Below are 16,392 nucleotides of genomic sequence, written 5' to 3'. Positions count from 1 at the left end.
ATCCCAGTTTCCAGGGTTCTCATAACAAAGTACCACCAACCGGGGGCTTACAGCAACAGAAATATATTCCCTCACAGTTCTGGAGGCCAGAAGTCCCAAATCAAGGCATTCGCAGGGATGTGCTCTCTCCAAAGTCTAGGCTACAGCAGTCTATAGCAGCTTCGGGGCCCCAGTGACTGCTCGGCTGGTGGAGGTATAATTCCAGTCTGTGTCCTCTCCATATGCCATCTTCTCCCCAGGTCTCCACTGCTCACCTGGCACTCTTGATAGGAAGACATCTGTCATTTTGGTTAAGGGTCCACCCTACTCCAGTGTGATCTCATCTCCACTCATCACATCTGCCTTGACCTATTTCCAAATAAGGTCATATTATGAAGTATTTGGGGTGGGACTTCAACATGTCTTTTTCTGAGAACAAAATTCAACCTGAAACAAGACAGCGTAGCTACCACCTCCCTCGAGCGAAATGACTCTGAGGTACACACTCTTCACTGCCTTCTGGGATTCCCCTGGGGTTGGGCCCCAGGTGACACCACAGGGACCTGCTCCATCTTTTATCAGCTGTCTTTACTTAAACCTCCTGTTGTGCTGCCTTCTGGTCACCTTGCTGGTGTTTTCTGAGAACACCTTCCACATAAACTGCTTATCCTCAAATTCTTATCTCGGGATTTGCTCCTGGGGGAACTTGACCTAAGAAACCATCCAAAGTTGAGGCAGGTATCTTAACGAATAATAAAACTGCAGTTGTAAATATCAGAGGTATAACCCCTTGTCTGGATGTAAGATACGAAGAAATGCTTAACCTGTGCACAAACATAAAACACAGCAAGACTCCGCCTTTTTTCCAATTGCAGCCTAGTGGAAAACAAAATCATTTCCTAAATAAACAGCATTTGAGGGGCCCAAGATGGATAGGAGTTGATCTAACTAGAAGAGAGAAAGAAAAACACTGCAATGCACCAAATGCCAGTCTAGCAAGTCACACACACACACGCGCGCACACACATATGCATTGTGTGTTGCTTAGTGACAGGAACATGTCTTGAGAAATGAGTCTTTAGGTGATTTCATCATGTGACCTTCATAGAGTGCACTCGCACAAACCTAGATGGCATAACCTACATACATCTAGGTTCTGTGGGTTGTGTGTGTGTGTGTGTGTGTGTGTGTGTAAAATAACATCTGCTCCAAGAGCCATGATGAACAGAACAACATGAGATTAAATTGAGCACAGAGAAAAGGATGCATGCAATCAAAAGACACAGTAGACCAGGAGAGGGAGGAAGGAAGGGAAAGAGGGAAAGAGATGCAGCCCCCTGTTGTTATTTTGGAGTTTATTTAATTGAATATTTAAATTTTCATGGCCTCTAATATTCTATCGAAAGAAGTTATATAGAACGGAGGCAGGACAGGAGGAGAGAAAGGGTACCATCATAAAATGAAAATGCATACCATTGTAAAACAGTATAACTGGAAGATCTTGGGTGCTAACATAATCAACTAACTGCAATAATTACAACTCTGCAGTCTTGGAACCAGCACTCAGATACATCACAGGCTTCACTGAGAAAGTACCTATTGACAAAAGACCTCTAGGAAGTGAGGGCATGAGCTTTGTGAACACCCGGGGGAAAGGCATTTCAGGCAGAGGGAACAGCAGGTGCAAAGGCCCTAAGACAGGAATGTGTTTGAAGAGCAAGAAGGCTAGTGTTGGAGACTGTCACAGGAAGTGAGGTTTGAGAAGCCTCAGGGATCACACCACTGAGGGCTTTGTAGGTCCTGGGAAATATTTGTTTTGTGATTGGAGAGTTCTTAACATAAGGCTGACATGATTTGCTTTATCTTTTAACAACACTGACTACTGAGTTAAGAGAAGGCTGTTAGGAAGTGAGGGAAGAGAGAGGAACCACTGCCCTAATAATCCTGGTGGACCTTCATGATCTTGAACCAGAGTGTTGGCACTGGGTGGGGAGAAATTGTCGAACTCTGGATCTAGTCTGCAGACAGCTGATTGTCTTGGGAAGGGAGAGATGGGAGCTCAGGCTTGGATATGTTAAATTTAAGAGGAGAATAAACACAGGTGGAAGTTGAGTTGGGCACGTAGGGCTGGCGCTGAGAGAAAGGGCCTGTGCTGAAGACAACCTGGGACTCCTCTTGGAGATGGCATTTAAAGCCTTAAAACTGGTGAGGTCACTTAGCATTATATAAACGAGTCCAGGATGACCTCTGCGAGGTGGCCCCTAGACCGTTTATTGCTTCACTAAAGGGCCAGATTGGTTAGATCACCTATGCCAAATGCAAATTTTTATACATCTATTTTGGACACATTATAAGCAATCTTATTTAACTACTTAGGGTCTGCTTGTCCCCTCCTTCCCCTTGCCAATACCCACACCAAACTAAACCCAGCAAAGGCCAACCACTGACAGCCATTGATGGGACAGAGCCTTGTGGTTTAAGAACCCAAGTTGCTTCCCAAGAATCCTGCTGAGCAACATCAAGACCAGCAGCCTCTTTCAGGTCCCCTCTCCCTGGGGTGGAGGGGTGCCTTGGCCTCCTTCCTCCCTTTCTGAGTAGCAACCTTGGTGCTAAGGCCTCTGGACAGACTCATCGTCTCTTCCCCATACAAACCTGTTGAGAATGTTACCCAGTGAAGTGGATGTGTGCTACTGCCACCTCATGGTCCTACCTTTTTCTTTGATCAGCCTCCAAAACATAATCATCCTAGGGAACCAGTGTATTAAGATGAGAGGGAAGAAGGCGGTGTATGGCGGAGCCTGGGGCGTACCAGTGTTTAGAAATCTGAGAAGGAACCAGTGAAAGAAATCAGGGTGGGAGGGAAGTGGGGGACACCGGGGTCCTCCAAGTTAAGTGAGAAGACTGGCAAGGAGAGGGGTCAAATGTCACTGGTAGGGTTAGAGGTCTAAGAAACTCGGAATGGCACATTACATCCTTGCTGCCTACTCCAGACTCTCTGTGGCTGCTTCAAAAGGCAGTGCCCATAAATGCTTTCTCACTATGACACAGCTGAATAGTTGTGATTAAAACCTAAAATATTTTTTGAGGCCCTTTTTAAGAGTTTGTTGATCCCTGAAAAACTATGAGAGGGACTATGGCAGAGTAAGTTTGTGAACCACTGAATTAAGTCATCTCTATTCAGGGCAGTAAATTACATCTGAGAAAAAAATAGCACAAGTTCCCTTTTGTTGCTTCTGGGGAGGAGTTAGGTCCCCTCCCAGGACAGGAACATGTACAGGCAGGGCCTTGGTAGCTGAGACCTGACCAATCCCTCTCAGAACAGAGAACTCATGCAAAGGGCTTAAGGAAGCGAATAGGACGTGGACGCTGGTTGAGTCCCACGTAGAACACTGTTTTACCAGTGACCAAGGAGACAACATCACTGAATCTCATCTACGGTTTTATCTTCTTGATAAACTTGACTGGTTGTATGTGGATAGATGACAAATCTGATTCATGTTCAGTGAGGTACCAACCCATGTATGCTTTCTACCAAGACAGACCCTGCGTCACAATCAGCTGGAAAGTATCAACATGGCATCATGGTTGCATCATTAATGACAATTACACAGATCATAGTAGGAAACTTTTATTCTTTAAAAACAACTGTTTTAAGAAAAATGAATCAAAATTGTACTTTTGGTAATCACACTGGCCATTATCAGAATAGGACATGCTGTTAGGAGGAAAATTTTTTCTGAGATTCCTCATTGGATAATACCCCTCTATACTATGACAACGTGAACAATACACAAGAGCATGTTCTAGAGAGCAAGACGATTCTCAAATGGAGAAGAGCCTTGGCTTGCTCAGAACACTTTTATTTGTTGCAACAGATGATTAAATAATTTGATTATAATTTTTCAGAGCTTATAAAGGTTTACCACCTAATCATGGCAGAGCTCTTCAGACCAGTATTAATAATCACCAGAAAAAGGCACTTTTAAAAACATTTGACAAGGAGCCAACACCAATGCAATGAGAACTGGTCTAAGTCCTGCCCAAAATTTTATCATAGTTCAAATAAATAGTTTGTTCTCTTTGTGTGTGTATATTAATATAGGTAGTAATTCTGTGTGTATATACATATATATACCAACACCTAGACACCCATATATGTACGTGTGTGTGCATGTGTATATATGTGTATACCATCATCTATACATACATATATATGTGTGTGCACAAGTGTGCATATATATACATGCATGCATGTTGTATAATCCTTAGGTCTCTGGGAAAAACAATTATTTTAACTAAGCATCATATAAAAATTCTAGTCATTTTATTTGGAACAGAGAATAAAAGGATTGGCAAATTAATGCCAAAAAGTACCTACTAAACTTTTCTAATGTACCAAGAAAAAAAAAAAAAAAGGCAGCAAAATGAATACTTGGAACTTTCTCAGGTTGAAAACTATTAGAATAATAAAACCTAGCATTTAAAAAATGCTCATTCTACACTGGGGAATAGGATGGATATTTTTGGTACTATAAATTTCATATATTCACACATTCATATTGCTTATATTGAAGAGAATGGAATGAGCGGAGGAAATTTCTTCCACAAATTCCTTCCCTTTGGTACCCATCAAGTTTTAGCTATATTGCGATATTCCATTTAGCTTAAAATGCAAACAAGGTCTTGTACAAATACATTTTCAGGATGCTGAAATTCGATATTTGCAGAGTATGCAGAAATACTCAGAGGATTTTTGTTAAACAAAATTGTCCCATCAATCTACTACTGCATACTTGAGTTTCAGTTTAGACGGATTAAACACATCTGCGTCAGAAGTGGACAAAGGCTATTCCTTCTCCTCAGGAAGGGGTATACAGCCACTTTCTTATTCTCAGAATACACACACACACACACACAAAAAAAAATTGGTTATGACATTTAAAGTTTAAGTTTTAACTGCAGAATGCCTGAGAACAAAAATCAAAGCCATTCTTCAAAAGTTATGAGCCAGACTCTGGGCATTTCTGTCTTTTAGCTGCTGGCTCCTCAGTCTTATGTGATTCTAAGGTGCTCGCGCTGGACTTGAGGCTGGTGTCTGCTCGAAGGTTGTCCAAGACAACAGTGAAGCCTGACAGAAGGTAACCCCCACCTCCACTCATCAGCAGCTTGGGATGACTTCGATCTGGCAAAACCTAATCAAAACAGAAAACAGACATTCATGTTTTCCCAAGATGATGAAGTGCATGCTGATGACACACTTACTAAAAATCATAATTTAAATAACACAGATTCTCTTAGAGATTTAAATGGGTAAATTTCTAGAGCTCATTCCTTCACATGACAGTATAGAAATTGGGCAAATGGTTTGTGCACTACTTTCCTCATGGTTCCAAAAAGCTTCATAGCCAACATGGCCCTTGGGTTTATGGAGAAGGGAATACCAGATGCATACTCAGAACTCCCTTCCTTCCTATCCTGTTACCTGACAAGAACTCTTCTATACTATTTCCTTAATTAAATAAGACAAATTCCACAAAGGGTAGGGTCACTCAGGGCTCACTGTTGCTGCGCTCTGGAATCATACTGAGGGATGGCCTGCTCTCAGTGGTAACTGAGCAGAGATGCCAGTACTAGATCATTTCTGCCCAACACAGGGCAGTCTTTGCTCCTGGGTTCCTCAGTGGCCTGGCTGAGACTTTCTCAGAGCAGCACTGCAGGATCTTTCTCCCCGTTCTCCCTCTTCCACCCCGCCACATTATAGGTAACAACCTGCAAGATCTAATCCTGCTCCCTCTTGCTGTATCTATCCCCCAATAAACCTTATACTTGACTTCCATCTTGACATGTTTTTCAGAAAACAAGACTGACATAGACCCCATCAGCAAATTCTGAAAACAAGCTTTGAAGATGTTCCAGCAGAGAGAGAGGTTCACTCCCTCATTTACCTGGGGATTTTGCTATTACCAGTTTGCCCCCTCCAAAAAGATTGTCGAGATTTTTGGGAAATAAGAACTACAACTATTTGCACTTTAACCATCTGGGCTGGAATCACAACATAAATGTACCCTGACATGAAAAGGTGTCAAGAAATGTCAGGGGCCCATTTTCTGAATCACAGGAAGAAAACATTTCCATTGCAGTAGCCAGAAACAGGAATATTTCTACTTAACCACTTCCAGTACTACTGCACTGGAAGTACTACTGTAAGGAGCTAGCAACTCTGGATAGACTATAAGAACATGTACCTGATAATTTCTGAGCCAGGTTTCAGACAACCTGAGGTTGATGACCCCTCCCCTCTCACGCAGTTTTGTGTAGCATTCCAACAAAGGCTGAAGGCAAAAACAGAGTTCTGTTAGAAATACTTCCTATGCTGCAGTTTGAGAATCAAAATCCAGATGTAAGAATTCTGTCCACCTTATTCTAGTATTACCTCTTTATACTGACAGTAGACCACGAAAGGCCTTGAAGGGGCCACAAAGTCCAGCAAAGACAGCAGCAATGGAGTGGGATGGAAACGACTGGCCACAATTAAACTGTAACGAAAATGTCAGATAAATCACTTCTGAAGTGAATAGGATTTTAAATGATTTAAAATAAATGTATTTATTGATGCTATTCACACGAGAAAGATTTAAATATAACATTCCAGAACTTTGAAACAATGAAATCATGAGCTATTTATTTCTAGGAAACAAATTGGGTCACACCTCTCACAGAGCTTGGAAATTCTAAGTAGCACTTGATGACACTCAATTTTTTTTCTAGAAACAACTGCAACATGGTGTATACTGGTTCCGTAGATACCTAACTCTAACTCTCTTTGTCAGGTTTTCACCAGACCCTGCCATTAGTCAGTATCATGGTTATTTAAATGTCCCACCTCCTGCACCCAGTGGGACCACATAGCCTTATCTGATGCACTGTCATTGGAGAAACTCAGATTTCTTCTGAAACAGAGTAGTAACATCAATTTCCCACCTCTGCCAGATGCGGCTTTTCTTTAAAACCCAAGACAGAATCCTTATCTCAGTTCCCACTAGCATCAGAGTAGACAGGCAGAAAGAGAGTGCTGATCTGTTTGAAGCAGAGCCCACGAGCACCAAGAAGTACCCTGCATTCTCTATTAACACACCCATCTGCGTTCCTTTCACTCAGCAGAGCAGCAGCATCCAAGTGTCTTTTCCTCTGCTCTTCTTGTCTCCTTTGCTTTTCCTGAATCTTCAAGAAGAAAAAGAAGAAACCAATGTTTGTAAGTCATTCAGTCAGGTTTACAGAAATACTCTGGTCTATCAAAACATTTCAATGAACTTTATCAATCCAGACTAAAGCAACAGAAGGGTCTTTATAAGATGAAAATACACTAGAAAATCTGTTAGAAAACTCCCACCAAGCAACTACACGTTTCTGTATCCTAGAACTCTATTCCAAAGATTAAGTCATGCAGGTGTGTCTGCACACACACACACAGTCTCCAACTATGACATTTATTGGGCAGGGATGTTCCATAGCCAAATCAAATCTCATTACTTAAGTGAAGTTAATGAAGGTCCCGAGAATATTACAAGGGATATAACTCTTGACATTCTTACATAATCTTTTTTGCTTCCTCTTTCTTTAGGCTCCTTATATTCTGGATCTTGAGGAACAACCTCCATTGATTCTTGTTCTGGGTTATTGCTCTCTGGGGCCTCTGCCATGCTGTCTTCATTGTCTGGTTTAGAATTCTGCTTTTCCTCAAGTGCGCCATTACTTTCTTCAACTGATGCACTGTCTTTTGGCTCTGCATATAACATCTCAGCAGAAAATGTTCCATTTAGGAGACTGTCCACTTTGTTGAGGGGGAATTCGTAAAGACCACTGAGGAAAGATTTGGGAAATCCAAAACATGCTGTTGCTACCCTAACAGGTCCATCTCCAGGGTAGAGCTGAATAATGGAGCCAAAACCTGAGCAAATAAAAGAAACAAACATCTGCACAATGAAGGCAACTCTAGACTACACAAACCCTCAGAGAGTCCTCCACCATAGCAAGACTTTCCTACTCTGTTCAGAAGTGGAGGAATGGTACAGCTTCTCTGGGAGTCTGTTTGGAGTCTGGGGAGTCTATGAATATTCCAAGTGAAGATAATATAATTCCAAAACAGATGAATAGGAAGTCTTAAGGAAGCTACCCTCACTTGACATTACTTTTAAGACCGTGGGATCATGTGAATTTGTCTCTTACTCCAATCCTTAAGTGGCATAGTTTATATAACCTTGTCTTTCATAGGGTCAGAGAAAGAACGGGTACATCAGGTTGTGTTGTATTCTTTCAGGAGAGAATACATCTCCAGTAGTCTTCCCACTTAATCCCCTCCATTCGGGTCAATAAGATAAGCACCAGCTGTTTTACTGAAATAAGTTTACTGAAATTACTGTCCTGAAGGTCCTAGTCAATCACAGGTCCCACACTTATACCCACTAATACAACAGCTGAAAAGGACAACCATTAACAAGGGTACCAACACAGTAGGATAGGAGATACAGACCACAAAGGAAGGTCCCAGAACAGTAGTTATAAAAGTTCATGCCAAATCCCTTCATTAATCTTGAAGTAACTCAATCCAACTTTTTAATTTTAATTTTTTGGACTAGGGATTAAATCCAGGGGTGATTTACCACTGAGCTATATCCCCAGCCTTTTTTTTTTTTTTTTTTTAATATTTTGAGAGAGGATCTTGCTAAGCTGCTAAGGGCCTTGAACTTGCAATCCTGTCTCAGCTTCCAGAGGGACTGGGATTACAGGCATGTGCCATTACATAGGGTTTCCTCAATCCAGTTTTTTATCAGTTTACATTTTGGACCTCTCTACTCATATTAGAGAAGGGTTTTACTGAATGTGAAAATGTTAAATCTTACCTCCCATTCGTTCCATCATTGCACCCAGCACCAAGCCTGAACATGTTTCCATTACAATCATTTTATTGCCAGCACGGATATTTCCCAAGGTCAGCATCTGGGCTAGTGTATCATATCTCATGTGGCTAAAGAAAAAAAAAAAAAAAAAAAAAAAAAAGGATGATTCATTCACTTTTTGCTAAGTAAAGTCTAAAAATTTAATCATCATTTTTCAAGTTTTGCTTGTTTAATAAAAATTATGTTGATAAACATTAATGATTGCTTTGGAGGTGACAGTAAAAGGACTTACAATTTATGAGGTAGGAGGACACTTTATGCAGGTGAGCAAGTTTTTCATTTTATTTAAAATCATGACTTTCTTAAAGATACATTTTCCCCCAATTATACTTTTGAAAGGAAACAAAGCGTACTTAATTTTTCCAGGTTCTCTTGCATAATACATAATTGAAAGAATACGGGTAGATGGCTTCAAAATAGTTATGACGGCTTCATATCTGGGGAAGTTAAAAACAGGACACCAGTTTTTAACAAATGTCTAAAACATTTTACTTCTTAGTAATATATACCTCATAAATACATAAAAAGATCAACTATTTTCCATCTACTTCTACTTACTTCTTTTTCTTCTTTTTAATATATTTATCTTGAGCAAATTCTGTCTTGTCTCGAAATGTTGTACTATTTTCAATTAACTGCTGAACTATTTCCTATAAAAAAAAGGAGCAAGCAGATTTTCTGAAACTCCACTTTCACAGAACGAATAAGTTCAAGTGTTTCTTACCCCAGAATATATCCACAGGTCTGATTTTTCAGTCCCTCTTCCACAGAAGTCCAAATAGATCAACTCTGTAGTTCTATATTCTATTTAGAATTTGTAATAAAGTATTTATAAATCCATTTAAACCAAGGTAAAGAAGAGAAATATATAATAAAACTGTCATTTCTGAGAGCACTGGCTGAAAACATTACTGAAAATGAATAAAGTTAAATCCTAATATGTATTGTTATTAAATTCTCTACCATGTTATTTCTTTATATTTTTCTATCTTAATAAGAAACAAAATCTTGATTACTAAATCGCATGTACATTACAACCTATTTCTAACAAATTATAACATGATTTTTTCCATTTTGCCTTTGGCAAAGTCTGCTTTAAAAACCAACCACAGGCTGGGGAGATAGCAGTTGGTAGAGTGCTTGGCCTCGTAAGCACTAGGCCCTGGGTTCAATCCCCAGCACCACAAAAAAAACAAAAAACAAAAAACAAAAAACAAAAAACAACCACTTTCTATATACCAAGCAAAAACTAAATTTTAAAAGTTCTTTGAATATTACCTCTCCTTTAATGCCCTTGTCTTTCAAAGCTTTTATGTCATCTTGAGTAAGTTTCTGAGATTTTCCATCATCAATTATATTTCGATTATCAGTGCCAGCTTCTTTGGTCTCTAAGGAAAAGAAATTGCTTTATGATGACATTTATAATCTGAAATTATTTTACAATCTTTTTTCCCCTAAGTAAAATACCACATCTATTCCATCGGCCATTCCAGTGTGGCTTTCTAGTTCCACTGCCCTCACTGTAGTCTACTCTCCTGTCTTGTGGTGACTACCCAAGCCTCTAACTCATCTTCCTATTCCCACTCTTGCTCCCTTCCTATCTACATGGATGCCAAAGTGTTCTTTTTCTTAAAATGCAAACTGGTACATCTATTTCAATGTTTAACAGCATACAGTGGCTTTCCACAGCAATGAGAATGCGTTCCAAAGATAACTGCAAGGTCATATATGATGTGGACCTTGCCTCCCCTTCTTGGCCTCATCTCCTGACCCCTAAGCTTCAGCTACATTGCCCTTCTTTCTGTTCCTTGACCATTCCAACCAAGGTCCCTCAGCAGAATTTTGTTGTTCCCCCTACCTGGAAGGCTCTTATGACAGCTCTCCAGGTGGCTGGTTCTTTGTTATCTCAGTCAAGGCTAATCTTGCCCAATCAGGCTCCAGTACACACCCGCTACTTTACTATTTTCATATGTATCATCATCAGAAATCATGCTGTTTGCTTGTCTACTTGATAATTTTGGTTATTCTCCACTGGTAAATACATTTTATAAGATACTCTGTCTTATGAATTGCTACAATAATAGTACCCTAATCATGCCTGGCACCTATTTGGTACTTAATAAAAACACAGATGTTAATTTTAAAATATCTAATTAATTGGTCTGGCTCAAAACAGTATTTTAGTTAGCTTTTAGTAATTATTAAATGTTTATATATTTTATTAATAACATTTATTTTAATAAACAAGCATTTATCCTTAGTTAATAATAGCTAAAATGATGGGACCCTTACTGTAGGCAAGACACTGTTAGGATCTTCCTAAGAAGGCTATGCCACTAAACACTCATCACGACCTAGGCATTAAACTTGTTTATGTCCCCATTTAATGGACTAATAATATAATAAAAGAACCACATGAATCAAATCATCTGCCCAAAGTTGCAAGTCAAGTAATAAAGCAGGTACTTAAACCTAGCCACTTTATTCAAAGCCAGATCTCAATCTTCACACTATCCATGACTCTGCAGCTTCTGGGCACTTAAAAGGTTTTCAGTGTGCTCTTGCAATAAAGCAGCAAAGACTCATGGGATTGACCGCCTGGTTCAAGGTCAGGGAGCCAGCTAATGGTGGGCTAGAGCCAGAATCCAGGTTATTTTACTGCTGAAGGTAGTACTTGCTTCATTCCACCAAGATACAGTTCTAAGTGGTGCACCTGAAGTAGGCTCTTCCTTTTTCTTCTTGAGCTGAAGACCTCCTCCACTGGTCACTTCAAATGTGGATCCAAAGCTATGGCCAATCACATTATCCAGGTAGAACCACTGTTTTTCAAAAGTCACTTTTCTGGGTTAAGAAAAAGTAATCAATTAACTGATGTTTTTTGTATTCATTCAAGAAAAGTCTGTTCATTCCAATTTATTTCAAAAGTGGTCTCCTCAATGGATGATCAGCACAAACTACAGGGAACTGGTTTGGGGTAGAGACATAAAATGAATAAAGAAGCTAGGAAAACACTGAATTTTGGAAAAAGGAAGCAAAGACAAAAGATATTTCTCTTCTGGGGCATCATCTGACCCCCATTTTGTACTGTCTACCAGGATGTCCAAACTCACAGGCTCTGCAGATTTCTGAACAGCAGACAGGGTCACCAAGATTGCTAGGTCACCAGACATTCACTGTGACATTCCTCACAACTCACATGTATCAAAACAGAACAATCACTGAGATGACAAGGATTCAGGGAACTCCTTGGTCTTGGTCTAAATAGCCATTTTACTGAAAATTATCTAATACAAGCAAATTATATTTCAAATAAACATCACCGGCAATCTATAATTTGGAAATGAAACCTAATACTGACAATGCTATACTGCAGACCAGGAAACAGGATTTTCTTATCACTCCAATTTGTATTTTACTGATATTTAAGAAGGGAATCCCATTAAAAACAAAAACTTTCCCTTTCAAAAGAAGAAAACTAACACCTGCTGACATCAACCAGAGGCAGTATGTGCCACATATATTCATGTTTTTTAATTCTCATACTAATCCTGGAACATAGCTCTCTCCAAAGGAGAAATCTAAGGCCCAGGGAAAAGTGTTCAGTTACAAGGTGCTGGAGTGGGATTCAAATTCAGGTCTGTCTGATCCCTAGGTCTGGTTAATTCCACTATATTACACAATATTTCTCAGCAAAGGCCAAATGACTTTAGGAAGTACCATTGAGCTTCAGGCCCAGACCACATCCAAAAACTTCAGAATATTGGGAAATGTGCTGTCAGTCCTATTTGTGCCCCACTTCAGTCCTTCTCTTCCTTTGTGGCCCTGGAGAGTAACACAATGCATGCTGTATCACCTAGGTTTGCCTGTCCAATGCTTCCCACCACTGCTAGTTCCTAAGTATGTCACCTTCATTTTTTTGGTTCCTTATAGCCTACCACACCTTTGTGTATATGTTCCATCTTCATTATGTGTTACTTGAAACACCTGAGTGAAATATGGCATGATCCTAAGTGATTCATATAGGGCCAATTCTTAGGCTTTGATGGGTCTCCCAAAACTAACACACCAGATATTCAAAATATTTGCTGACACAACCCCCCTGAGAAGTTGAAATTCAGCTCACCTATGTATCCACCACTCTTCAAGCACCTTGGTGCTAATGAACCACTGGATCTAAGCTGGATTGGGTTACACCTCTGCTAGCCTACTTGATGTGCAAAGGCAGGGAGGGGTGTCACTCAAACTGACTGGTCTGAAAGGCCAATGCACCAGGCAGGAAGGGCATGTGTAGTCAGAGGGGATGTGGGCATCCCATCTTCATGGGAAAGGAGTAGGACTTGCCCATCTCAAAGAATCAGAACAGATTCTGCCTAACCAGATGAGTAGTTTGGAGAGAAAGGTGATGGGGGAGTCTGGCCTGGGATGCAGCTGAGCTCAGAAGGTCATTTTCTAATTGAAACAAAATTAGCCATTATGGCTTTACCAAGAGGGACCAACAATATGTGTTTCCAAATCAGGCCTAAAGAGTACCTATTAGAACTTAAGATGCTGCTACCTCCTCGGTAATGAAAATGATTCTGTCTAAAAGATCACATAATTAGAAACACAACCATGCTTGAAAATTAAGGCACTTACAGGAATAGTATGCAAAAGAAACTAAAAATGCTTTACCTGGATAGTTATTACAAGATGCGTAATTTGGGCTTACTCATCAAACTGTGTATTTATAATTGTTATACTTCAACTAAAAAGTTTAAGCAATTTGTAATGGAAACGTCCAAAAATTATGCACTTGGAAGAAGGCACAGAAATTTTTCTCCCCACTTTAAAAAATTTGTTCTTTTTAGATATAAAGTGTACTTTGACTTATTATACATACGTGGAATACAACTTATTCTAATTAGGATCCTATTCTTATGGTTGTACATGATGTGGAGTTTCACTGTTGGTGGTGTGTTCATGTGAACATAGGATAGTTGTTTCCGATTCATTCCACTGTCTCTCCTACTCTCATCCTTCTCCCTTCCCTTCATTCCCCTTTGTCTAATCCCCTTCCTACCCTACCCCCTTCTTGAGTGTTAGCATCTGCATATAGGAGAGAACATTCGACCTTTGGTTTTTCAGGACTGGCTTACTTCACTTAGCATGACAGTCTCCAGATCCATCCATTTACTGGCAAAAGTCATAAAGTCATTCTTCTTTGTAGCTGAGTAATATCCAAAGTGTATATATACCACATTTTCTTATCCATTCACCTGTTAAATGAATGGCACCTAGGTTGGTTCCATAGCTTAGCTATTGTGAACTGAGCTGCTATAACACTGATGTGGCTGTGTCACTGTAGTATGTTGATTTTAAGTCCTTTGGGTATACACCGAGGAGTGGGATAACTGGGTCAAACGGTGGTTCCATTCCAAATTTTCTGAGGAATCTCTATACTGCTTTCCAGTGTGGCTGCACCAATTTGCAGTCCCACCAGCAATGTATGAGTGTACCTTTTTTCCCCCGATCCTTGCCAACATTTATTGTTACTTGTATTCTTGATAATTGAGCAGGCACAGAATTTCTAATTAAAAATTCTGGACAAAAAAAACATAGACTTCAAGAACACAGAAGTGTATCAGTTATGAGGAATAGTTAAAAAAATTTCATCCACCAAAATGTAAAAAAATGTCATCAAAGGAGAATTTTTAAATGCTTAAAAGCTAGGGCAGCTATTTCATTTTCTGGACTAGAAGAACCTTCCTCCCCATAATTTTTTCTTTACCAAATTGACGCTTATGCCGAAAAACAAAACAAAACAAAACAAAACAAAAAACAAAAAACAAAATTTGGTTATCACCAGGTTGGTGCTTTGGGGATTTTAACTTGATTAATTTTTAACAATACCTGCTTTCTTTAAATACTAGTTTGATGAAAACAGTAGTAAAATGATTTTTGTTAAGTAGGCATTTATCAGAAATTCCAAATATCTAATGCCTAGTTTTCTGGTCTGCAGAATGATGTTCTTCTGACACTGCATTCAACTTACAACTTACTTCTCTGTCAAGAGTTAATACAAGATTAAGTAAGGATGTAGCTCAGTGGTACAGCACTTGCCTAGTATGTGTGAAGCCCTGGGTTTGATATTCAGCACTGCAATAACAAACAAAAGAGTAATATAATAACCTAGTGCAAAAGAAAACTTGGTTATACTTCTCATTCAAACAACCTAATATGTTGTTACCATTAATAAGCTGTTAGAATTTAACAACCTCACCATCACTGCCAGAGTTATCAAAATCCTACTTCTCTAGCATTAAAACAGAATGTTAATCGCTAGCAGGTTCAGAAACCAAAACTTAGTTCAAGTTCTGAGACCTTGCGCAAATTGCTTTTGAGCAATTCAACTTTCCTGGACTTTGAACACCTTGGTGTAAAATGAAGCAACCCCCATGGGACTCCATACTCTATGGAAAGTTGTTTTCTTTTCTTATTCCACACAGACAGGTAGTCCCATTTGGACCGAGAGAAGAGGTCAGCCAGAAAGCCAGACCTGGTGGAAGAGATCATTTTTTTTTTTTTTTTGGGTGGGACTGATCCTGGCTGAGGGATTAGAAAGGAAGGAGATCTGTGAGGAAAAGAGGGGAGCCGGGAGGAGACTCAGAGAAAAGGATGAGAACAGAGATGAAGAGAGTGGGGGTCTGAACACAGAGCAGATCCTAAGAACCCAGAGGTAGAAACCCAGGCGGTGGGGAGCAACGACGACGACGACGGAAAGGGAAGCAATCGAGCTGAGCAACGAAGGACCAATAATGGAATTCAGGGGAAAGGTTTTTGTGGCAAAACTGGAAAGGATACCGAAGGTAGAAAGCCGGGTATAAAGTCCAGAAGGGAGATTCTGTGGGAAGGCAGGAGGGGCACGGGTTGTAAAAGAATCTCGGAGGAGAAGGCCTCTGTGACAAGATCATCTGAGAGGAGGCAATGAGGATGGGGGATAGAGATCCAGTGAATTCAGAATGGGATCCTGGTGGAAAGCGTTGGAAAATCCGAAGGAGGGCTTATTTAGAAAGTGGGGTGGGAGACCCCAAAACCAGAAACCTGACTTACTTTTTCCGCTGGACCTGCACTGCTTTGAACACATCTTCCCGTTTCAGCACCACAAAGTCGCCGTCGTGGATGAGGTTATCCCCGGGATACGGGGGCTGTGGGCTCGGGTGTTCCCCTGAACCCTCCATGACGTTCGGCCGGTCTCGGTGCTCCGCCGCGTCCCTGCAGCTTCAGGCGCCTCTCTCTTCCTTCAACACAGTCGCAACGACCAGCCTCACTCCCCGCGACACCACAGACTCTGGAGACCTCCGACCGGCACCGCCCCCACGTGCTGTGCGCCGCTTCCGCTTTCCGGTCGGGTCCTTCCGACTGCTTCCGGGAGCCTCACGACTTCCGGCTGACCGAACTCCTCGATTGGCTACACTTT

The 16,392-nt window shown here is 40.5% G+C and overlaps 1 protein-coding gene across 4 annotated transcripts; it reads right to left on the bottom strand.

Annotated features, from left to right (window-relative positions):
- Positions 1-3,591: 3,591 nt before the first annotated feature.
- Positions 3,592-16,339, bottom strand: TRMT6 (tRNA methyltransferase 6 non-catalytic subunit). Of its 4 annotated transcripts, none has more exons than XM_079129107.1 (11): positions 16,026-16,339; positions 11,650-11,777; positions 10,215-10,324; positions 9,495-9,586; positions 9,290-9,373; positions 8,880-9,004; positions 7,572-7,762; positions 7,115-7,200; positions 6,413-6,515; positions 6,225-6,311; positions 3,592-5,171 (listed from the first exon to the last, which is right to left on the bottom strand). In XM_079129107.1, the coding sequence occupies exons 1-11, from the start codon at positions 16,151-16,153 to the stop codon at positions 4,980-4,982; spliced, it is 1,326 nt and encodes a 441-aa protein (XP_078985233.1). In that variant the 5' UTR covers positions 16,154-16,339; the 3' UTR covers positions 3,592-4,979. The 4 variants fall into 4 exon arrangements, with proteins under 4 accessions (XP_078985233.1, XP_078985232.1, XP_078985234.1 ...); XM_079129106.1 differs by having other exon boundaries at positions 7,572-7,927; positions 16,026-16,337; XM_079129108.1 differs by lacking the exon at positions 11,650-11,777 and having other exon boundaries at positions 7,572-7,927; positions 16,026-16,335.
- Between the last annotated feature and the right edge of the window lie 53 nt (positions 16,340-16,392).

This window comes from Sciurus vulgaris (assembly GCF_902686455.1).
Source record: "Sciurus vulgaris genome assembly, chromosome: 2".
Taxonomy (NCBI): Eukaryota; Metazoa; Chordata; class Mammalia; order Rodentia; family Sciuridae; genus Sciurus; species Sciurus vulgaris.
This window is presented reverse-complemented; position numbering and strand designations above follow the sequence as displayed.